General features: G+C 34.1%; 2 protein-coding genes across 11 annotated transcripts in view; both read left to right on the top strand.

The window, feature by feature from the left end:
- The window catches only part of nsmaf (neutral sphingomyelinase (N-SMase) activation associated factor), a 36422-nt gene extending 33731 nt beyond the window's left edge, over positions 1-2691 (top strand). For all 3 annotated transcript variants that reach the window (XR_012382729.1, XM_003199002.6, XM_068222741.2), the window contains one exon: positions 992-2691. Coding sequence is in view for 2 of the 3 variants with exons in the window: in XM_003199002.6 (XP_003199050.1) it covers positions 992-1086 (95 nt within the window). In the remaining variant the exon portion in view is untranslated. The remainder of the gene's footprint in view (positions 1-991) is intronic.
- An 11807-nt stretch (positions 2692-14498) lies between these two features.
- The window catches only part of ank2b (ankyrin 2b, neuronal), a 245000-nt gene continuing 233457 nt past the window's right edge, over positions 14499-26041 (top strand). For 7 of the 8 annotated variants that reach the window (XM_073906502.1, XM_073906471.1, XM_073906503.1 and 4 more), the window contains exon 1: positions 14499-14880. In XM_073906502.1, coding sequence (XP_073762603.1) covers positions 14830-14880 — 51 coding nt within the window. In that variant the 5' untranslated portion in view covers positions 14499-14829. The remainder of the gene's footprint in view (positions 14881-26041) is intronic. The other variant, NM_001346207.1, reaches the window with a different exon arrangement.

Here is a 26041-nt window from a genome sequence, read left to right as displayed (position 1 = left end):
CCCGTCCTAATAAATACACCCGCGCTTTATTTGGAAATTTATTCCCGCGCTGAAAGAAATCTGGTCGGATCCCGCGGCTCCCGCAGTACAGCTGCGGGAATGCAGACCACTACTTCAAAGTCCCTTTAAGTAAAGTCATTTCACTCGGCGGCCATCTTTGCAGCGCCTCTCAATCAGTATTTTCGAGGATTCTGTCTGAATGGGGAAAGATCAGATTCTCCAAAACTACTTGCCAAGCTTACCATTGAATTTCAAATTAGAAATCACCAATAACATGAAACAACAACTGTCCCTTTATTTTCATTTCTAAACATCCAAATCACACAAAATCTGCAGAAAATCATGTCTGGTTCGAGCCCCTCCCTCGGAGTATCGTCAGTCTATGCGATCGATGATTGCCTCCTCTATTAGAAGGCAGGATTCATTTGCCATATAGCAACCGATGATTGGCTCCTGTACTAGTAGACGAGGTGAAATGACTAGGAATGATTAAACGCAGAAAATGGTCAAACTACTTGCTCTACAAACAAGTGTTTGCATGATTATACAGCCAAAGTAGATTCATAATAAGAAAATATTAATTTACAACATCAAACAGCAGGACAAGCTGTTTTTAATGTCTAAAAATCAATGGAAGTAAATAAGACCGGAAGTCTCGAGCCAAAATAATTCAAATGGCTGCACCTGCTCATAAACAGAGAATAAGGTGAAAAGTCTTTGCTAGTATTCAGTTTAAAGTGTAATCTAAAGGCTTAACTATGCTAATTAGGCAAGTTATGGTAATTAAGCAAGTCAAAAAAAAAATTAACTGCTAAAATTCTAGCCAAAAAGGAAATTTCTCCAAAAAGAAAAATATTACAGGAAATACTGTGAAAAATGCATTGCTTTGTTAAACATCATATGGGAAGTATTTGAAAAAAGAAATCACAGGAGGTCTAAAAACTTTGACTTCAGCTGTGTTAAACTGATGTACTTTATTCCTTTCCTACAGGTGCGGTGACGTGTATGTGGATGAATGAACAGTGCAGCAGTATCATCACAGGTGGACTGGACAAACAGATCATTTTGTGGAAACCACAGTATTAGCAGAAGAACGGCTTTCTGACAAAGAACCCTTATCAACACTGCAGAGAAGTCATGGAGATCGACACCAGACATGCATGTGTGAATATAAGCAAAGTTTTATGAGAAGGATTCTCCATATAGGGTTTTAAATAACTATAAGCACCATAACAGTTTTACATAAATATTTATCTTTTTTTTTTTTTTTTTTTTTTTAGAACTGAAAAATTAAAACTAAGCTCAGTTTGCTCGCTTGAATGCTTTTACCAAAACACTATTTGTCTCAGATTAATATAATACATATAAACAGCCGTCATGTCCTGCTTGACATTCATAAAACAGCAACAATTCTGATCATTCATTCAAGACAATCAGTTATTATGATGGTTATAAGAATAGTGGTTATGTCATTATCATGGCTTCTTTTGAAGAATATAATCAAATCATTTATTATCAGTGATAAAATAAAACAAACATCTGTGATAGTAACTCACCTACAGTATCATTGGTGACTGAGAAATGTTCAGAAGTAGTTCTAGAAGTTTGCTGCAGTCTGTTCAGTTCTAAAGCCATAATTTTGATGGGATTTTTGTAATGTGCCTTAGTTTTTAATCATTTGAACTTGAGCGTTAATATTAACAGCCACTCTTTAAATATGCTTGCATGCTCAGCTAAAATAACTATATAATTATTATGTATGGCAGTTTATTAAAATGAAGGCTAGAGTAATTCTGCACATTCTGTAACATGATAAAAGAAATGCATTCATAGCCTGTTAAGACATAATAATATATGTATATACAGTTTTTATATTTCAGCAAGTTATAACAATGCCTTGAAATATTTCTCTTCAGTGAAGAACGTTTTTTTTTTATGTATTACAAGCCAGATATAAAGTCAGTATCACAAGATTATGCAATTTCTTTTAAACCTCAGTGAGCACACAAGTTATTAAAGGGATAGTTCTTAAAAAAATGAATATTTTTTCCATCTTGTTTGTGGAAAAGTGTGATTATGTTGGGAGAAAATTTTTTTTTTTCTACCTTAGACACTGTACAGTAAAATCAATCTTATTTTCTACGTACACAGGATCATTTCTTTTCATTTTTTTGGGTGAACTGTTCCCTTATTATGTAGATGTTGCTTTTGTGAACTCTTGTTTCGCCAGTCTACATACTATATGTGGACTAGATGTTTTAGTATTTTATGTTTACAGTACACTCTAAAAATGTCGGGTTGTTGTACCCCAGTGTTAAGTCAAATGTGGAAAAACCCAACATTAGCTTCATTTTTTCCTGTTAAATTTAAATGACTTTTTAACTCAATAATTAGGTTTGTTTATTTTTGACCCAACGTTGGGCTATAACCACCCAGTTTTTTCCAGTGTATGAGTTCATGACTTGATGAACACAGCAGTTTTTTTTTATATATACTTATTAGTTTTGGTGTATTTAAGTTTTTTTTTTTTACTTAAGTGTATTTTATTGCCTTATGGGAGAAAACTGCTGGAATTCCAAAATGACTTTGCAAATGCACAACTATTGTTTTTATGTTGAAGTTGTACTGAACAGATGGCTTTTCTCTTTGTTCTCTGTATTAAATAGTAACATGTTTAAATAGGTAGATAAATATTGTCTTTGTGTTCTTTTAATAATGATAGTGAGCAGACCATTGTCATTGTTGTTGTTATGGTTGCTTCGTTGCGTGTTTGGAGTTTTGACGCGTAGATTCCCAGTTTGCATTTTTATCATAAAATGCATCTTCATTCGCTACTATTTGTCTTTACTACAGAGGGTGAACAAACTCTTAATACATTTACACTAATAAATCTACTCGAAACATTTTGTTCCTCGAGCATCCGCTTCTAGCTTTAGCCTGCTAGAATCCCTAGCCAACTAAAGCTGTCTTTGCTCTTCAGCCTGTACAATATTGTCCACCCTGTAAGATTATTTGTAATTTAACCGTTTTCTGTTTTTTGTGATTCATGTTATTATGTTGTTTATTTCTGCTTTTAAATTGCATTATGGGACCTTGATCTTTCTTCCAGCAGCTTTTAACCTGAAAAGTTCCAAAAGGTGACTTTTATGACCATTTTTAATAGTATATGTTTAAAAGTGATATATTGTCTGGGTTGTGTGTTATGGTACAGAAGCCTTGTAATAAGCTGCCATTACATTTTATGTTATTTTACATGTTATCTCTATATACATTATTTGTATTTTTTTTTTATTATTTCTTATACATTGTTATAATTTCAAACTACAAAAATGTCGATAAAACTCACTTTGTTGAATTGGCAACATCAAAAATCGACAGAGCAGAGATTAATGTCCTATAATGCAATTCACAAACGTAAATAAATGAAAAACACTTATGAATCATAAAATACAGAAACTGTTAATTGATATTATTCAGTGTACAACCCCTGGCAAAAAGTATGGAATCACCGCTCTTGGAAGATATTCATTCAATCTTTTAATTGTGTAGAAAAACTACTACATAGAAAAACAAATACATACATGCCACAAAACAATTTTTTATTCAACAATCCAACCTACTGGCTGTATGAAACACTTGAAAAAAAAAAGAAAACTGTAAAAATAAAATCCATCATTTTATGGTTTAAAAAAATGTAAAATAACAGCCGTTAAATTACAGAAATATACAGTAAAATAACGGACATAAATTACAGACATTTACCAGAAATTTAAGGAAATTTCTGTAATTTAATATTCATTATTTTACGGTATATTTCTGTAATTTAACGCCCGTTATTTTACTTCTTTTTTTTTTCTGGCACTCCAGCTGCAGGAAATAAACCCTAAAATTCTGGATTTTTTTTTAAAGTGTAGTCAATTGTGACTGTTTTTACAGACCAAACAGGAAAAAATATGGTATCACACAAATCTGTGGAAAATGATCTGGAATCACCAAATAAAAACACCTCTAGTACTTTGATGCACCACTTTTGGCTTTTAAAAACAGCTTGAATTATCTGAGGCATGGATTAAAAGTATTGTTCATCAATCTGTCTTCAACTTTGTCTTATTGCAGTGGCCAGATCAGCTTTGTTGGTTGGAGCATTGTCTTGGGCCACTTTCTTTATTTTTCACTACAGATTTTCAATTGGATTGAGGTCTGGACTTTTTGCAAACCATCCCATTGACAATATGTGTCTTTCCTTTAGGAAAGTTTTCACAGATTTTGCCCTATGGCGCGATGCATTATAATCCTGAAAATTGTTTTAATCATCACCAAACATTCTTTTTATTGACGGAATAAGAAAAGTGTCCAAAATGTTAATATAAACTTGTGCATTTATAGAGGATGTAATAACTGTCATCTCTCCCATACTGACATACAACCCCATATCATTAATGACTGTGGAAATTTGCATATTTTCTTCAGGCAGTTGTCTATAAATTTCATTGGAATGGCACCAAAACAAAAGTTTCAGCATCGTCACCCTGCCCAATGCAGATTCGTGAATATCACTCATTTCTAGTCATACACAGTTCAAGATAGTCTTTCTTTAGCCCACTTAAACTTTATTCTGTTTACATGTGAATGATGGTTTTCGCTTGGCTTTTCTGGATGTAAATTTCATCTCTTTTAGATAAATATTTACAGTCTTTCTGCCCATTTGTTCCTCATTTGCTTTGCTGTGCATTTTTGCTTTTAAATGCATATTGCTTACATTTTTTCTGACTTGACACTTTGACGTCTTCCTTGGTCTACTACTCTGCTTCACTTACAATCTTCCCATTTGATTTGTATTTGGTTTAGATTTTAAACAAGACTATAGGAACAGCTCACCTCTTTTGCAACATTTCGTGAAGATTTTCCTTTGAGAAGTTTAATAATCCTCTCCTGTTTCAACTGACATCTCTCGTTTTGGAGTCATGAGTTAAGGTTGGGGTCAGTCATCTTGGTTCAACACCGCACTGAGGTGTGCAAGTACTTTTTGTTTAACTGCAGACAAATTAGCAGTTGTAATCAGATACAGTTGTTGTTTTCAAAACTGCAAAATACATGGTGATTCCATATCATTTTTTACTCTGATTTGTGTGATTTCATATTTTCTTCATCTGTATGGGTCTGTAAAAACAGTCGACTACAGTGTTCTTTTCTTTTTTTTTATTTGTTTCATACAGCCAGAAGGTTGGATTGTTGAATGGAAATAGTGAATTGAAAATCTTCCAAGAGTGGTGATTCCATACTTTTTGTCAGGGGTTGTACCCTTTAGAATTTTATTTTGAGATCCAGCCAAGGCTTGTGATGTAAATCATATGCAGGGAATGTCTTTTATGATACATTAATGGTGGAATTTCTCTCAATCCAAGATATCTTCATACAGTACAGTTGAAGTCAGAATTATTAACCCTCCTTTGATTTATTTATTTTTTTTCCTAAAGACACTTTTCTAAATGATGTTTAACCGAGCAAGGAAATTTTCAGTGTCTGATAATATTTTTTTCTTCTGGAGAAAGACTTATTTGTTTTGTATGGGCGAGAATAAAAGCAGTTTTAAAATTTTTTAAAACCATTTTAAGGTCCACATTATTAGCCCCTTAAAGCATTTTTTTTTTTGACTGTCTACAGAAACCATCATTATACAATGACTTGCCTAATTACCCTAACCTGCCTAGTTAGTTAGGCCTTTAAATGTCACTTTAAGCTGTATAGAAGTGTCTTGAAAAATATCTAGTCAAATACTATTTACTGTCATCATGTCAAAAAATAAATAAATCAGTTATTAGAAATGAGTAATTAAAACTATTGTTTAGAAATGTGTTAAAAAAGAATTCTCTGTTAAACAAAAATTAGGGAAAAAAAACAGGGGGGCTAATAATTCTGACTTCAACTGTATATATTATAACTCAAAATTCTCAATTATAACTCAAAATCCTCAATTTTCATTTCAGTCATTATTTACTCACCTTTTACTTGTTCCAAACCAGTTTGAGGTATTTTTTTCCCTTATGTTAAACAAAGAATAAGATGTTGGAACCCTGTAATGATTGACTTTCATGCTATTTTTATTCCCTTTTATGGATGTGTGTGGTTACAGGTTCATTATTTAACATATATTTTTCTGTGTTCAACAGAAGAAAAAAAAGTCAAAGAAGTTTGGAACAAGTGAATGGTGATTAAATGATTCCAGGATTTAAATCTTTGATTGAATTATTCCTTTAACAGGCATAAATAGGCAGCTCGGCATAAGTGCACAGTGCTCGGCATAACTGAGTACACCCTGTTTTGAAAATGAATATTTGTATCCATCTCTCAGTGAATATAGGCTCTGTATTTTGGTACATTTAAACAAAACAGATTTATTAAACAAATACATATATTGAAAAAAAATTTTAGGAACCAAACTTATTCAGAAACTGAAAGATAATACAAATAAATTCAAGCAAAATATTGCAGAATTTTTAGTAAAGCAACTTTTTTTTAAAAACTCTTTAACTCACCTTAGTCACATTTTTCCAGTAATGTAACAATTGAACACTTGGCAGAGGGCAATGGAAAAAAGGGTCAAGTGGTTTACACTTGTAAAAAATGTGACTGCTATTTCCCACTCCTATAAGAGGTTTATATTTGTACAGAGGTCAAACCGTAGCTAAAACATTCACACAGCTGTTAAGCAATGACAGCTTTTTTTATGATCCATTAGACAAATTCTGCTATTAGCAATTAGTTCATACTAGATTCATATAGCAGGTTTTATATTATAGATTTAAAGTGGATATATATTGGTGGAGTTGCCTTTCAGTGAATCAACATTGTACAGAAATCCTTCAACATTGAACTACACCAACGTTCTACCACTATTTTGATGTCTGACTTTCCAGTGCTTTCAAAAGATTAATCACATCCTAAAGAAAAGTTCATATTTACAAAATATCTGCATACTGTGTATATTTTTGTGCATATTAATATATGCATGACTATTGTGGAAAATACTTTTTTTTTTTTAAACATTTCCCAAATTATATTAATACAAAAAGTAAAATTTTAGAAAGAAGTTACAATACATACAATTACACAAATAATACATTATAATCTTAAATTATAAGTAAAAATAAAATTTTGTAAACAATACAATTACACTTAAGGGCACATGGCAAGAACTGCAAACCCAGAGCTGTGCAGGTGCAAAACAGTATATAATGCAAAAAGTACAATAAAATGCAAAAAAGTGTGTGCGTGCGTGCGTGCGTGCGTGCTTGCGTGCGTGCGTGCGTTTGTGTGTGTGTGAAAAAATATGAGTTTTCTTTTCCCAAATGATGTTTAACAGTCCAAGGAATTCTTTACAGTATGTCTGATAATATTTTTTCTTCTGGAGAAAGTCTTATTTGTTTTATTTTGCCTAGAATTAAATTAGTTTTTAATGTTTTAAAAGCCATTTTAAGGTCAAAATTATTAGTCCCTTTAAGCTTTTTTTTTTTTGATAGTCTACAGAACAAACCATCGTTATATAATAATTTGCCTAATTACCCTAACCTGTCAAATTAACCTAGTTAACCTAGTTAAGTCTTTAAATGTCACTTTAAGCTGCATAGAAGAGTCTCAAAAATATCTTGTAAAATATTATTTACTGTCATCATGGCAAAGATAAAATAAATTAGTTATTAGAAATGAGACATCAAAACTATTATGTTTAGAAAAATCTTCTTTCTGTTAAACAGAAATTGGGGGAAAAGATGAACAGGGCTAATAATTCAGAGTTCAACTCTGTGTGTGTTTGTGTGTGTGTGTGTATGCATGTAGCATGTGTATATATATATATATATATATATATATATATATATATATATATATATATATATATATATATGTGTGTGTGTGTTTGTTTGTGTGTGTGTGTCTGTGTGTGTATATACATACATCTTTTGTATATATTTTTGTATATTTTACATGTGTTTATATGTGTTTGTGTGCATATATACGTTAATATACACATAGTACACATGTAAACATTATGTAAATAGAAACTTTTCGCAAATGGCAATCTTTTCACAGCTTCTTCCTGTTTATAATTATGAAGCAGCTTTGATTCCATTACGTTAAAGCACTATGAGCAATTACAGCGTTATGGGTGTGACGTTTTCAGTGAAAACTTAAAACATAAATACAAAAAGAAAGTTTGTCAACATTAGCCTAAAACTTCTGACTAATCAGAATCTGTAAATGTTGGTAGATGTAAAATGAGAAAAAAAAAAAAAAAAAAAATGCCTTATGGATGTCACCCAAAAAGCCTTATGTTACTACAGTACATTGTAGAAATTCTGTGAATTAAACTGCACAAACCAAAAGAAATAATGCTAATTAAAAAGATAAGAGTTGGCTCACTATTAAACAAAAAGGGTTGATTTTATTTTATTTGACATTTTTTGCATTTATGAGGAAAAAGCTCTGTTATGGATGTGATGGGTGTAAATTTGCCACTTTGGTGACTTTGGTAAATCAAATATGATTGTTTGAAAACATTGACAGAAACATTTTTGAGTATTTTTACAATACTGTAAAATACAAGCCTATGCAAAAAAACCTAGAAAGGGTTTCACTCTTTTTATTTTATGGGATGGTTGACATGTGCATGGAATTGCTCATATACAAATACAGATGATTTGACTTGATATAGATCATATTTTATAATGTATAATGTATATACAATGCACATAACGTAAGTTATGCACATAAAATAAAGTTATTATTTTTGGTTGTTTTTTGTGAAGCCCCAAAACATACTTTACTTAAACAGACGATCTTGCGAGTTTAGGCAAGGCAAGGCAAGTTTTTTTATATAGCACATTTCATTCACAGTGGCAAATTGCTTTACAGAAACAAAAATAAAAAATGCAAGTATAAGAAAATAAAAAAAAACAAATAAAAAAAATGATTAAAAATAGATAAAAACAGATTGAAATGTGTTTAGTAGAGGTACGTTTCACAAAGGTTATAGCAGAAGCCATACAAACAAAAGCCAGTTATATACACTCAAAAAATGCTGTTTGCTGTTTGTTCAAACTACTTATTTGAAATGAACTGAAACGACACAATTATTGAGTTTATGGTTGTAAAAACGAATAACTTAATTCCTTAAAGTTGCCCCAACACAGCATTTTTAGTGTATGAAACACTGGTGGTAAATGCATCTTTGCGTCAGAGGCCACTGTAGGAATTCACAGCCCGTAAAGAACTGTGTCAATCATTTGGCAGATGGCACAAGCACCGCTTATTTGATTATTACATAATCTCTGTCTCAAAAAATAGCCCTGCACCACCAATCCTCAGATCTTTCTCTATGAAGGACTTGTACAGTAGCAGTGGCACACAAACTGACACAGTGTCTCAGACTCACTATTCCCTACTCCCAGAATCACGGTTGAATAAGTAATTGAGGCATCCTCATTCACATTATCACTTGACTCTGTGTCAGTAGCTGATGCTAATGGGAACACTATGTGATCATTGTGTGAACATAAGCACAGGCTGATGGAAGAACGACAGAACAGACAAGAGTCATGTTCGTGTCTAGAATTTAAAATCTGATAACAGTTCATAGAGGACCCACCAGACAAATCTTAAATAATAGCAAAAAGGAACTTTTCTAGTAGAATGTCAAGAGCCCACAGCCATAAAACCATTTTATAAGACTTTCTAGATGGGAGACCACCTAGAAAAAGTAGCTTTCTGTTGTGGTGTGCTTATACTGATTCCTTACACTGTTAACAATTTACTGCAGAATCTACTGTGACTTACTGTAACGTATTGGATGTCTTTACAGTAAAATATACAGTAATTTTCACAATGCAGCTTTAAAGTACAATAAAACACGGCGTGACTTCTACAGTAAACTTTAATTCATATTACATTTCAGTTCACCAGTAACTTACTGTAAACCAATTACAACAAAAATACAAAAATAATATTTACATTTACAGCACCATTGATCTTGCCGTATATGTATTTACCATGTTTTAACATAATCCATAACTGTTCTACAGTAAAATATAGTTCATATGCAGTTAAATAGTGTATAATTTAGAAAAATTGTTAACATCATATAACTGGTGGTGCTTACTCTGTAGCCTATGTGGACCCTAATGCCCCAATAGTGACGGATGCTGCATCTTAAAAGGAGACCCAGAGTGTCCGATCTCTGAGCCTCAGTTTATACCATGAGAAGATCGAAAAACCGACAGTAATGATTTTACTTTAGTCAAAATTCTGTATATGTGGGTAATAGTCTATTACTATTAATTACTATTTATTTTTGTTTTTAAATCCTTAAATGATCTGGCACCATCTTTCCTACCAGACTTCCTACATGTTTATAATACTGCTAGGTCACTGAGGTCTTCTGATCAGTTTATTCTTTCGGTACCAAGGTTTTATTTAATATTTAAATATTAAGTTAGTTAAATATTTAATTTGTATTTGATTGTATTCAGCACTTTGTGCAACGTTTTGTTGTAAAAAAATTGCTATATAAATAAACTAACTAAGTATAATGTTCTGACTAACTAACATGTTCTGCACCCAAAGTAAAAAGTGCCAGACATGAGATTGGGAAGACATTTTGTGATCTTCACCAGGCAATTTATGTGCTATCTGTGACTTAATAAGTCAGATAGCCTCTGAAAGCTGCAACCCAAACCACTGGTAGTGTCATAGTTACAGTATATTACTGGATATACACCATCCAATGAAACACCAAGAATCACTAACTGGGGTTGCTTCTATTGTAACAGGTCCAACAGTATCTGATTAATTCTTTAATACAGGGTTATTTTATCAGCTTATAATCAGCCTTGAGCCATTTCAAAATATAAATGTCTTTGAGTGCCATTGAGCCAGAGATACAGTTAGTGGACGTTGACCAGGCTGAAAATCAAACGCCATATCTGAACTGAACACATATGCAAATCAAAGCTGAGACATTCTTCATGTGTGAATTTTTAAAAACTAAATTTTCAAGCTGCAAAATATAAATAAATATATAAATAAAATAATTTAAAAAATTATTTAAAAAAACCTATGGAGAAGGCCGCTTTTATTTATAATTTTTTTTTAAATTCTGTTAAAGTTAGACCACGACAATGGCAAAATTAGACAGATATTGCAATAACTTCAGTTTAAATAACACAACAAAGAGGCATTTAGCAGAAGTCAAACACTAAGGATACATTTGATTGATCAGTGAGAATGGTGTAGGACCTCCGGGTGGCTTTATTTCATTTTCTATATTGCTATATAGGAAGTTGGGGCTGTCTTACACTTTTGCTCTTGCAGTATCAACCATTTTTAGCATGCATTTTTAGATTATAGGTGTTCATCTTGACTGTTTGTGGTGCTTTGTGGGACTGGGCACATTACTCGCTGACTCTTATTTTCTGCTCAGCACCATTAGTAGGTCTAATATAGTTTTTTTCTGCAGGAATTCCACTTTAATACAACAATCTTTTTTAAAAAGATGTTTATTTAATGTGAACAGATGGGTTCAACAAAAGCATATTCATTAATTATCTCAGAGATCAGAGCAGGTCTGTCTTAAAAGGTTTATTCAGCTATTTAAAAATTTATTTCCGTTCGACAGGACGACACGATTGCTCAGTCACCCACAGAAAGAAGGTCGCTGGTTTGAATCCCAGCTGGGTCAGTTGACATTTATGTGTGGAGTTTGCAAGTTCTCCCCAAGTTCACGTGGTTTTCCTCCGGGTGCTCTGGTTTTCTCCACTATCCAAAGACATGCCGTATATTCATTCATTCATTCATTCATTCATTCATTCATTCATTCATTCATTCATTTTCTTTTCAGCTTAGTCCCTTTATTAATCTGGAGTTGAGTGAACCGCCAACTTATCCAGCATAGGTTTTACTCAGCGGATGCCCCTCCAGCTGCAACCCATCAATGGGAAACATCCATACACTCTCATTCACACACATAGACTAAGGACAATTTAGCCTACCCAATTCACCAGTACCGCATGTCTTTTGGACAGTGGGGGAAACCAGAGCACCTGGAGAAAACCCACGCGAACACAGGGAGCATGCTGTATATGTCAATTGAATAAACTAATGTGGCTGTAGTGTATGAGTGTGAATGTGAGAGCGTATGAATGTTTCCCAGTACTGTTTTACAAAGTACTTCAAATCTAATTAAGTGTAGGGTTTTGACTAAAAGTTACACACACTTTGTTGTTAAGCATATCAAAGATTTGTAAACAATTTACAGTAGCACAAGTCTTAACAGAGATATAGCAATTACATTTTTGAGCTAGCTGCCAAAGTTGTTATAAATATGTTTACACAATTTACCAAATCTATTTTTAAAACCATTTGTTTACTAATTCAGTGCATTGATACAATTACATTGCACTTCGGGTTTACAGTGTTGCTTCATTGCTTTGCAGGAAATCCAACAATAAACTTCTTTGCTGTTAGATTCCCTTGTGGCATCTTGCACATCAACACAATTATGGGTCCATTTTATCTTTTATGTCCCACAAGATTGATTCAGTCCTATATGAACATAATGTGAAATAATGAAATACTGATATTTTACCCTTTATCAATTTTTGCCATGTTCATTCATAGAATTCATGTGAATTTGCCATGTCTCACACACTGCTCAGCTAACTTCAGTGAGTCTAAAATGTAGGTAAATTAGATCTAATTAAAAAGATTTTTAAATATTCTTATTGTCTTTAACAAGTTATTTGATAAAATAAGTCATTTTAATCACTTTTTTTCTTTTTATAATATTATTATTCATTTTGCATGTGTCCCTAATATTGCTGTCCACATTTGCTGTGCACACAGTGATTATTTACACTCATGTTTCCTATTTTTTCTCATATTGTGTTTAAAACTGAATGTTGTCAAGCTTTACATGTCCACCCTGTCATAGTAAAATATTGCTTTTAAACTGTGTACAAAGAGCTTAAATAGGGAAACACTTTACTAGCTGCATGTACAACCTGTGTTGAATAAATGCTATTTGTAGCCCAAAATGTCCTCCCTGTCATTGTCCACCCTGTCACAAATCCTTCCTTGACAGAGTGGGCATATGCATTGCCATTTAATTCATTTATTTATTTATATATATTTATTTATTTTATTGTTAATTAGTTAATGTTTTTATGTTACAACACTTACTGTATACACACATACTACACCATACATGAGTGGACAATACAAGCCTTTTAGCAATACCTGTCTCAGTCTATAGAAAGGATATCCTTTTACAGTCCATATAATGGAACTTGGCGGCGCGGTGGCGCAGTGGGTAGGGCTGTCGCCACACAGCAAGAAGTTCGCCGTTTCAAGCCTCAGCTGGCATTTCTGTGTGGAGTTTGCATGTTCTCGCTGTGTTCGCGTGGGTTTCCTCCGTTTGCTCTGATTTCCCCCACAAGTCCGATCACATGCACTATAGGTGAATTGGGTAGGCTAAATTGTCCATAGTGAACGATTGTGAATGAGAGTGCATAGGTGTTTTACCAGTGATAGGTTGCAGCTGGAAGGGCATCCGCTGCGTAAAACATGTTAGATAAGTTGACGGTTCATTCCGCTGTGGCAGTTCCAGGTTAATAAAGGGACTAAGCCGAAAAGGAAATGAATAAATGAATGATGATGGAGATTATTAACTGTTTGAAATAAAAATACATGACAATGCCCACCCTGTCATCTTGTTTTCCACCGTCATGTTCAACTTTTAGGAAAAAAAACAAATTATTTATAACCTCAGCAAAACATCTTGTGTGATTTCTTAATAAAGCAATAAAGACCAGGTAATATTGTTTGAAAGTTTGACAAAATATTTTGGATGTTGGGTTTTATTTTGATAAGAACGTGCAACAATTGCCTATTTTATCTAAAAATATTTTTGTCCATTATTGCATTATCATAAATAGATTTTTCCATAATCTATAAAGGTTGGTTGATAAAGGGACACATTACCTTTCTGAAAATATACATTTTATAACCACTCTGCAATAAAATGTACTTATACTACATTGAATTGTCCATGACAGGGTTGACACAATATGAGGTTTGTTTACTGTTTGTCTGCTTGCACTTTATTTAAAAAAATGAGCTTGACCAACAACAATTTCTTACAGGTCTAATTAATACAACAAATGTGGTTAAATCGAAAATCCTAAACTTTTTTTTTTAATTATGACGTCTAAAAGGCACTTTATAGTGACAATGACCCTCATACTATTTTTAATCAAAGATCCACAATATTTTATATATTATTTGAAATATTTGTAAAATATTTTACTTTTTCTCAAATGTGAATATTCAATAAAATATTGACAACTCTTCTTTTCTTCAGTAGGCTATTTGATCTGTCTGTATGTTCAATGTCATTCAGATATTATTAACGTTATTGCATGTCATGCAGCAGCTGCTGTCCGTCCAAAGCCACACACTCTCACTTTGTGTATATGTGTGTGTGTGTGTGTGTGTGTGTGTGTGTGTGTTCGCGCGCGCTGTCTGATAAAACTGTTGCGCGGAGGGTGTGGAAGCGCGCTCTCAATAACAAACCAAAAACACCGGCGACGGAAGATTACGTGTCCAATTAGCGCCAGTGTCACTGTATAACAGTTACTGTAGGTCATTTAGATGCCCGCCGCAGTTGAACAGATGGAGGGGATTTTTGTGTAGCCGAAAAGTCCTCGTGCTGTCCCGAAGAAATCACTGCAGCTGCGTGTCCTGTTCTCGAAGGTGCACAAACATCCCACAGAGAGGAACATGGCTTCTCCAGAAAGCCAGTCTCCAACAGCGCACAACCAGCCTCCAAAGGTAAGAGACACACACGTTCTATTGACAACACAAATGTTGCTCAAACACGCCGAATGGTTGATGTCAGAGCGGCAGAGCAGAGTTATATGTTTATTTGGTGATGCAGCATGTCTTTTTTAGAACCGATAAATGGTATTTTTTACGCAATGACACCCTCCTATCCTGGGACGTTTATGGTAAACTGAATGCTGTTCATGACAGGAACATGGACCAGACGGTACTATGGTAGGCGTGTACTGTAGGCTCCCATCATAAACACTTCAGCAAACATAACATGTTTAATAGCTTAATGCAGCGCCAGTCGATCTTTTCATGCTGCAAAAATGTGGCAGCAAATAGCAGGATGATGTAATTTTATGTATTTATGTATTTATTTATTTATTTATTTATTTATTTATTTATTTTGTTAAATATGCATATCTTTACAGATATTACACAATACTTGGGAAATATTCATGAAAGAGTTGGTTATTAAATATTTGTACTTTTCTTTTACATTTTAATTGGTTATTAAAAATCATTAGCCCTCGTGTGAAATTGTTAATTTTTAAATATTTTGCTCAGAAGATATTTTTCAACACTTTTTTTTTTTACCATAATAGTTTTAATTCACGCTTTATAACAGGTTGTATATTCTGCTGGAAGTAGCCATCAGAAGATGGGTACCCTGTATTCATAAAAGGATGAACATGGTCAGCAACAATACTTAGGTGGGCTGTGACGTTGACACGATGCTCCATTGGTACTAATAGGCCCAAAGTGTGCCAAGAAAATATTCTCTACACCATTACACCGCCACCACCAGCCTAAACCGTTAATACAAGGCAGGATGGATCCATGCTTTTATATTGATGTTGCCAGATTTTGATGCTACCATTTTTAATATCACAGCAGAACTCGAGACTCATCAGACCAGACAACATTTTTCTAATCCTCTATTGTCCAATTTTGGTGAGCCTGTGTGAATTGTAGCCTCAGTTTCCTGTTCTTAGCTGACAGAAGTGGTAACTGGTGTGGTCATCTGCTGCTGTAGCCCATCTGCCTCAAGGTTGGACATGTTTAGAGATTCTCGTCTGCAGACCTCTGTTGTAACAAGTGGTTATTTGAGTTACTGTTGCCTTTCTAACAGCTGGAACTAGTCTGGCCATTCTCTTTTGACCTGTGGCACCAACAAGGCATTTGCGCCAAAAGAACTGCCGCTCACTATATATTTTCTCTTTTTCAGACCATTCTCTGTAAACCCTAGTGATGGTTGTGCATGAAAATCCCAGTAGAATAGCAGTTTCTGAAATACTCAGACTATCCTGTCTGGCACAAACTATTATGCCACATTCAAAGTCACTTAAATCACGTGTCTTCCCCATTCTGATGCTCGGTTTGATCTGCACCACATCGTCTTGACCATGTTAACAAGCACTTGGACAGGTGTACATTAATAAAGTGGCCTATGAGTGTATTTATTTATTTTTTTTGTGGGTGTGTATAATTAATATTATTAGGCTTCCTGTGAAATTAGACTATACATAGGTGAAAGGCTAAAATAGAAAGGCTATGTGAAAATAGAAAGGTCTTTATTGTAAGTTTTTTCTTTTTTTTTGCTTTTTGAATTGCAGTTTGTGAAAATTTTTAATCAGTGATAAATCTCTAGCGTATAATGCTGAATATTATTACATTTTTCATATATATTTTAGAAAATTAAATCTCATCTTTTTTCCAAATTGCATTGCCCACATGGAGTATATTCAGTAGTTAATAAATAGTGCACTGGAACTTAGATAGTAAATTTAAGATGTGTCTTAGATTTCTACTTAAAATTGGGATGATTGTCGTTTGAAGGGTTAAATCTGTGCTGGTCTGTGAGTCATGTGGTTTCAGCAGGTGACAGCACAGCCAGTAAGTCTCCTAAGGAAGAGCCTGTGTTCAGGTCCATGCTGGCAGATTTCTTGGCAGGGCTGTCTTTCATAGGCACTGGCACACACAAACAAACTATTGGCACACTTCAAATTTACAAATATTAAATATATCATCTATAAATGTACAAACTGTACAAACAACCAATCCCCCAGTACAATCTATGTTTAAAGATGCCAACAAAGCTTGTCAATGCAGTTTTGACTGATTAATTGGGTTGTTATTCAATTATTCACCTTGAGCTAAGTTTACTTTCGTTGTAAAAAAAAGAGTACATTTGACTGCATTTTCTAGGTAAAATGAATGCTAAGGGGCAGTATGGTGCCAGCCAATTCTCATATAAATTTTGTTACATATTATTAACTAATAAAATGATATTTTCATACTGTTCTTTGCACAACGCCAAGTAAATACCACTTAAATACTACTTAATGGTGTAGGAAACAATTTAACAGTGTTTAATATTTGTAATACAGTATGATTGCCTCACTATCCAAGTCCAAAGAAGCATGGTTCCACAAAATAGATAAAAACAAAAGAGTCGAGTTACAACTAACTGCACTTTTCTCTTACATTTACTTTTGAAAACACTATTGGTTGGGTTTAGCGAAGGGAACAAACCTTGCTTTCTTTTGGACATGTACAAGGTAGGGCTATATCTTATTGTTTACAATATACCACTATATATACAGTGCAATATACCCCATACTAAATAGTTTTTAATTAAAACTGTAATTGGTCTGTGCAATTAATTTTTATTTAAAAAATTACTTGTGGGATAATTTTGCTTGTTTGAACTTGTTTACAGAAATAGATTTACTGATATAGATTAGCTTCTCTCTTAATTCACTTCGTAACATCAGTCGAGTGTTTTATAAACACATTTTTTTGTGACCAGACATGGTCTACTTTGGATATATTAAAGAAAGAAGAAGTCATGCTATTTCATAGTATTCAATAAAGGGACAAGGCTATACCAATTGTCCATGCCATTTTTTTATCCTTATAAAATACCCAGGATGTCTTGAAGAACACAAATGATGTATATATTGCTACAGGCCTTTGTTTATTGTCTTTATGTTTGATCCATTCATCTGTTAATCTATCATTTTTATTCTCTTTTCTGTCCTGCTGTGATAGCTGACATCTGCGTATGTAGAGTTTTTCGTGAATGTGCTCTCTAGCATCCAGTATAAATGAAGCAGAAATAGCATTTCAATGCCTGCTCACAACACTGGTTCAGAGGACTTGAACTCAGCCCTTTGTTCTGCAAAGTTTATTTCAAACCTACTTCAGCATATCTGCTTGTTTAATTTAGTGGATCCTAAAAAGCTTGAACAGGTGCTTCATTGTGTTTGATTATGGTTAAGCTCTGCTGTATAGTGAGCATCCAGGATTAGGGTTGAATCTTTTTTTTTTTTTTTTTTTTTTTGATAAATATAAACATTTAAATTAAAAACATGAAACTTAATACTTTTCTAAAGATACATGACTTTTTATGTTTCTGCTTGTCAAAAACAATGAAATCTTGCTTTACTTGCGATACTGGCTAATACCTGTTTTATACTTCTACTTCGAGTGAAGTGTATTTATATTTCTTTGTGCTGTTTCTGTTGTTCTGCAATAGCAATTTTGAAACTCTAACTGGCTGTAGGTTTTTATGTTCCTTTGTATCAAGTTTCTTCACGGGTGTTTTGTTTTTTTCTGAACTCTACGTTAATGTACAAGTAGCTCTGCTTTCTGATCTCTACCTTAATGAACAACACAAAACACCTTTATGGAACTTGTCATTTGTAAACACTCACTCCATTGGGCTTAGGGCTTTTAGCACCGTCCACTTTTGTCACAGCTACCAAGCCGATCAATCACAGAGCTTGCAAAATAGTCCTTTTATTAATCCGGGGTCGCCACAGCGGAATGAACTGTTAACTTATCCAGCATGTTTTTACGCAACAGATGCCCTTCCAGCCGCAACCCATCTCTGGGAAACATCTACACATACTCATTCACAATTTTACACTAAGAACAATTTAACCTACTCAATTTACCTGTACCACATGCTTTTGGACTGTGGGGGAAACCGGAGCACGTGTAGGAATCCCATGCAAATGTAGGGAGAACATGCAAAATCTACACAGAAACACCAGCCGACCCAGCCGAGGCTCGAACCAGCGACCTTTTTGCTGTGAGGTGACAGCACTACCTACTGCGCCACTGCGTCACCTCAAAACATTGTGTTGTTTAATTACATTTTTGTATATTTGTATACATTTGTATAAAATAATTGCCGTGCAATTTGTTCCTTGCGGTATCAAAAATGCTATTGAATATGGATATTTTTTAAGGTATGGTGACAACTATTCTCTGTGAATGCATATGAATTATAACTATAAAAACCAGAAAATATTGTAATATACTGTAATTTTAAGGTGATATTACTAGGAGGTTGTGTATCTAACATATTTCAGATTCGCAAAAGTATAGACAGCACTCTCTAGTGTGTTTGCCATCTGAAACCTGCAATGAAACACACCTGGATGTATTTTAAATACTGTATCACTATAATGTAGGTGATTGTACAAATTTCCAATGAGCCTTGGCTGGTTTGAAGATCACCTACCTTTTAGTTTATTGACTGCTTTATCTTCTAGATTGATAAAATTTTTACAGTGTTGTGGGCAGATAGATCAGGATTAAAGCCTTGTTAATCAGGAATAATTCAAATTGTTCACATTATTGTTGACAGCCCACATATGAAGGTTACAGACCGGGAACATTTGTCTGGTTCTAAGAGGCCATTCATGAGCAGTGCTGTACAGTGTGTGTGCATGTGTGTATGTGAATGGCTCCTTGTTGGTTCTGTCCTGAACAAAGACTCAGCCTTGTGTTCTTCAGTGTAAAACCATCTCACAGGGCAAGACTTCATCCAGGCTCTCCTGTTTCTGCTGCTTTGTGAAAATTCTTTCCCACTGACTAACTTCAGAACAGCTTCAGCTTCTCGCCACTGCCAGTCAGTCAATGGAACAAATGATTTTTGTCATTTGGCCCAGAATGTACTAAAGCCATTCACTTTTTCTCAGCTTGAAACATTTTACATAATATCATCAAATGGTGCATAAACTAGATTGGAAACACACGTATCAATAAATTCCAGCATGCGCATCAAAAAAAGTAATGTGATTTTGTTTTAATAGATGATGTGATAAAAAAGGAAAACCAGCCGGCCAACCATATTGAAAACATCTAAAATTTAGTTTTGGTCATTTTAATATCTCTCAGCCAGTCCATCATCAAAATGCTTTGGTATTATTACCTCCCGTGACTCCTAAACATTCATTACCTTTTATTTTATGATATTTAAAAAAGGCCCACAGTGACTCCCACTGCAGCAAATTCTATATTTATTTCTGTAGCTTTATAAACTAATTTCAAAATTCATCATGTATTTCAAAGCAAATCAAAGTATTTAGTTCCACATTTAGAAAATATTTTCTTTATTATAGTAGCCGTTTTTTAATCGGTTTAAAGAATAACTGGTTGTTTACAAAAGCGTTTTCATACTAGTAAAGGCGTCTGCAACTTTTGTGAAGCATCAAATCACTGGCATATTAACTATCAAAACATGTTTATGACTGCATAAATGTATTATTGCTTTAAAAAAAAAGTCACATATTGTGCATTTCTATTATACACAATTTGTACTAAAGCGATCTAAAAAGTTCATATCAATAAGTTTTCTCTTTGCACCACCAGGTGGCAATATTTGTACTTTCATTTCGAGGGTGCAGATTGCATACGTTTTATTAATATGTATAACTTAATTTATTTTATTAATGACTATAACTTTATATATATATAGTTAAAAAATATGTACCATTTTCCCACGTGTATATAACTACTACGGTAAGAAAATATCAGAATTCAGGAACATACTTTCTCTATTATCTTTGCTTGAACTGAGCCGATCTAATCCTGTTTATATGAACCTGCTCCCGATCAGGTTTGACCTAGCAGAACTGTTGCTATGACAACAACTCTCGGATCAGCTTTGAAGAACGAAACGATCCGGGATCGTGTCAAATCGTCAATATCCAAACCCAGCTAACTGAGTAATCCACGTACGAAGAACAGACCCCAGGTATCCAGCTGAGGTTATCCAGAGGAATACCAAACCACAATATACAAACACCCATCAACAAATGCACGTGGAGGAAAGCAGAACATAACCACATAACAACAAAAAACAAACAACACAGAAAGTCCGGACAAACCCACAAGTGTGACAGTTACCGCTTTGCTTTCTTAACATTGATTACTTGATCATGCAGCAGTTCAGCATCCATACTAAAACCATTACACCTTTTTGGACAAGAAAACCACTCTAGCTTGGATTTAGAGATGTGTGTTGACATGTAACTGATGTATTGAAGGCCTGATGCATTGAATAGTCTTTAAGAGAGTTGCTAATGACACAAAGGTACTTTTTTAAATAAATCACTTGTTTATTGCAAACATTTCATATTTGTATCATTTTGATATATTTCACAGCCCCAATAATTAGTACAAAAAAATATCTTAATAGTATTATTGCTTGTAACAGATGATCCTATTGACATGATTTATCAGTTCAAGGGCAGTGGCTAATTTTAAAACCTTTTATCTGCTGCCCTACAGGAATTTCACCAGTCACCCTAATTCATCTTGGCAAAGAAAGCAGTTGCAGTTTTGCTTTCATTCTCTTTCCTTTTCCCATTTGCCTTTTCGCAAATGAACACACTGTGAAATCTGGTTTTAATGACTTAAACACTGCATTTATGTGCTATTGGGAATCATCTTTTATTAATATGAAGTCATCACATTGACAAGCATTTAAACATTCATTGTGCTTGAGAGTCAACTTTTTGAGTCTCCCGGATTTTCTGTAAAATTAATGCTAATTATAATTTAAAAACACAAAATATGTGGCCATTGCCGAGTTAACCTAATCCCATATTATATAATCTTTAAAACCAAAGGGGCCTCCTGTAATTTTGAGGGACTTTCGCAACCAATATACTGTGCATTTAGGATGGACTGGTAGGATGGACCTACTTAGCAGGGATTCCCAAACTTTTTTATTCCGGGACCCACCTAGGCAAGTAATTCAATCTCAAGAGACCCACAATAATATTTTAATATGGAAAAATGGGTAAAAAAATTTATCCGTTCAAAGCAGTCAAAAATATATGGTGTGTGGCTTTTTGGATTTTGCGATTTGAAATGCTCCAAATGAGGCTCGAAGTGCTTTTTGTGGGATGCTGGCTGTAACTGTGATCTTTTTTTTAGAAGAGAATATGATAAACCTTTGATCAAGCCCCTTGATTATGATCAAGCCCCGTCCCATCGCAGTAAATTCCACTGCTAGTGTATAGTCATAAGAAACTAAATAGCTTTTTGACTACTACAAGCTGGGAAAACGTCAGATAAATATGCCAATGCAATTAACATTATTGCTGAATTGGTCTAATATTTACTCATTTTCTTGAGGAAGGAATGATGGGGTAGTTACATTACTATTACTATTTTCCATAACATCTATGTCCTTCCATAATATTAGGTGACGTTAAAACTTACAGATAGCACTATAGCTATTTATTGATTAGCAATCTGTCAATGTTGGGAAAATATTGGACAACAAATAGTTTAAAATGATAGAATACATAGCAAACATAAAAAAAATATTGACAATAAAATAAAAATGGCCTATACAGAAATAAAATAAAGCTATAAAATCTATTTCACTTTTGATTGTATTTACATATTGATTAAAGTTACTATAGTTATTTAGTGAAGAGCAGCAAATGAATCTCTCATTGTGTTTTGTTGATAGGTGTTAATGTTAGAATGCAAAGATCTATAATGAAAGCATTCGACTACTTTAATAACTGCGTGTGCTCATTTAAGAGAAAATTAGTAGTTTAAAAAAAAAAAAAACGCAGGACAGAGCAAAAAAAAAAAAAAAAAAAAAAAAACGGAAAAAAAGAAGCACTTTTCCAACGGTCCCTTACTGAGAGCTCCACTCAGTGTGAGCTCTACCGGCTAAACGCAGATTGCGAGGGCTCAAAAGGAGCAGTGCTCGTAATGTCGAGCGAAAAAAAGAGAAAAAGACAGTTGTGAAACATAACCAGCTTTCTCTTTTTGTAGGAAACACATGAGGTTTTTCAGTTATTGCCGTCAATTGTACTGGTTTTGATTCACCCCAATGTAAATATAGCTGCAGCTATGTGACATTGCGCGACCCACCTTTGTTCACTGTGTGACCCACAGTTTGAAAACCCCTGACTTAGAGGATTACAAAAGATTGTGAAGTGCCAATTAGTGAACTATACAGTCTTTGGTCTGTTATGATCTAACTGACATGCATCGATCGCATTGTCACACCGCATTCTAAGAGCTAGATCTGTCTACACTGGATGTGAAAAAGTATTTCATCTAAAATAAAAATCTCATACAACATGCAACTGTCAGTGGCACATGAGAACAAAAATAATACCTCATGCAAGTTGTCTTATTAAATTAACTCAAAATGCCAACGTATCTGAGGCCATGTTTTTGCTATGCTTGGGTATGAATCGTTAGCTTGCCATTGTGACACCATACTGGCGACTCCAAATCAGTAACATTTGGACTGATAACAGCACATACTGTTATACATTACATCTACATTACATTACTGCATTACATAAATTACATATTACACATTAGCTGTTTTTTAAAAGTAACATCTAATTTTTTATGTCTTTGAAAACAGATTTTCTTGCCATACTTTTTTTAGCTCCTGATTTAGCATTTTGTCTTTGTCTTTGATAACTGATGCTGTCAGCTGTATTAATGTATTTTTGATGTAGTGTGCGTATGTGTACCTGATTATTAATACAGGCCCATTGCCTCATTGCTTCAGCCTAAATTTTTGTGAAACTGCAAAAGCATACTTCACCATACAGTGGTGTGAAAAAATGTTTGTCGCCTTACTGATTTCTTATTTGTTTGCATGTTTGTCACACCTCAAAGTTTCAGATCATCAAACAAATGTAAATATAAGTCATATTACATATGATAGTAAACACAACTTGCAGTTTTGAAATTAAGATTTTTATTAATAAGGAGAAACAAAATACAAAAGTTCATAACCCTAAGTGAAAAAGTGTTTGCCCCCTAAATCTAATAACTGGTTGGACAATCCTTATGGCTGATTTCTACTTTTACCTGGGTCTGCAGCGTAAGCTTTCACTTGACATGCTTGCTGTTGTACTATTGACCTTATTCTAAAATGCGGAAGTGCGCCTGTTTTCGCGATTGTCTTAGAACTTCCGATTCAGTCGCCTATGGGAGAAATGACTAGGGATAATAAACGGCAGAAAATGGCCAAACTACTTGCTCAACAAACAAATGTTTGCATGACTACACAGACCAAGTAGCATAATATAATAAGAAAATATTAAATTGCAACATCAAGCAGCGTAACGAGCAGTTGTTAACGTCAAAAAAAAGAATGGAAGTGAATGTGACCGGAAGTCGCGAGACAAAAAGATTCAAATGGCAGCGCCCACTCGTCAGCTGAGAATAAGGTGAATTATTTGTTACAACAGAGGTGACTCTGAAACTGTCATGACAAACATTGGGGAAGAAGTCAGTGAGTGGAGTTGCTAAATGAATGATTTTAACTATATATGAAATAATAGATTTTGGACACTTGTGAAAGTGTTTACTTTTAATACTGTTGTTTAATTGTGCAACTTAAGCAAAAACAAAAATGTAAATATCCAAGGTAACTGCATACTTAATGCAAAAACTTTTATGCAATAAAAATGTAAAATAATTTAATTAAAAAGCATTGGACAAACTGTGGTGACACAGTGGCGCAGTAGGTAGTGCTGTCACCTCACAGCAAGAAGGTCACTGGTTCGAGCCTCAGCTCAGTTGGCGTTTTTGTGTGGAGTTTGCATGTTCTTCCTGCGTTCGCATAGGTTTCCTCCGGGTGCTCCGGTATCCCCCACAGTTCAAAGACATGCTGTACAGGTGAATTGGGTAGGCTAAATTGTCCGTAGTGTATGAGTGTGTTTGTGAATGAGTGTGTGTGGATGTTTCCCAGAGATGGGTTGCGGCTGGAAGGCCATCTGCTGCATTAAAACGTGATGGATAAGTTGGCGGTTCATTCAGCTGTGGCGACCCCGGATTAATAAAGGGACTAAGCCGACAAGAAAATGAATATATGAATGAATAAATGAATGGACAAACTGTGCACAAAATATCTCATTAGAGTGTTTGGAATTTCTAAAGGTGTTGCATGTGTAAATTTCCCAGCTCGGGCAGACTCTGCTCCAAATCTTTCATCTTCGGATACTGATAAAATTATGCACTCCACCAGCCGAAATTATGTCGCAGGTACCCAAAGCAAACCTCTGCCAACACTGATGATGCTACTTTTGCCATGCCCACTCAAGTGAACTAGTGGATGTGTTGAGTATCAACCATGCTTTAGATGCAACAACTGCAGTCCCCCAGAAAACAACTGTTTCTGATAGCTTGGAGTGAGTCTGTTACAGCGTTGTGAAGGAAGTTAGGCTTAGTCGTCTAATCTTGCCAAATTGGAGGGTTTTCAAGTATGAACCGCCTTTTAAGGTTACAGTATCTCGACTAGATTCAGGTCAGAGCTTTGACAATTTAGCTTAAAATCTAAATGTTGATTAATTGAACATTTTAACTCGATTGCGATTAATGGCAGATTATTTTATTTATTTATTAATATGTTTTGCCCTCATAGTTTATTGCCAGGTTTTGTACAGTATAAACATGCTCACATATTACAAGTGAGAGATTTTTGAATGAAAAGCGCATTAGATGACTTAAAAATAAGTAAAGGAAACACACACTATCTACTATCTATGAATATTTATTGAACATCAACGTTGAACAACTGAAATTTAAACACACATTGTCTAAATAAATAGCTTGCACTTTTGAAACTAAATAAATTATTTTCAATTTATTTCATATTAAAAGTAGAAAACCTCTTCTAAATAAAAAAAAATCCTGTATATCATGTAAATAATAATTTAAAGAGGGCATTTCTCGGATCTTTTGTGAACAAATATTTGAATGTAAATAATAATTTCTATGTAATGTAAAATATGCCATCTCAAGACATTTCTGATGCAGTTAAAAAATCAATGTGGTGCAAAATTAGACTCAACAATGGGTCCATCGTCCT

Source organism: Danio rerio, chromosome 7 (assembly GCF_049306965.1).
Source record: "Danio rerio strain Tuebingen ecotype United States chromosome 7, GRCz12tu, whole genome shotgun sequence".
Lineage (NCBI taxonomy): Eukaryota > Metazoa > Chordata > Actinopteri > Cypriniformes > Danionidae > Danio > Danio rerio.
This window is presented reverse-complemented; position numbering and strand designations above follow the sequence as displayed.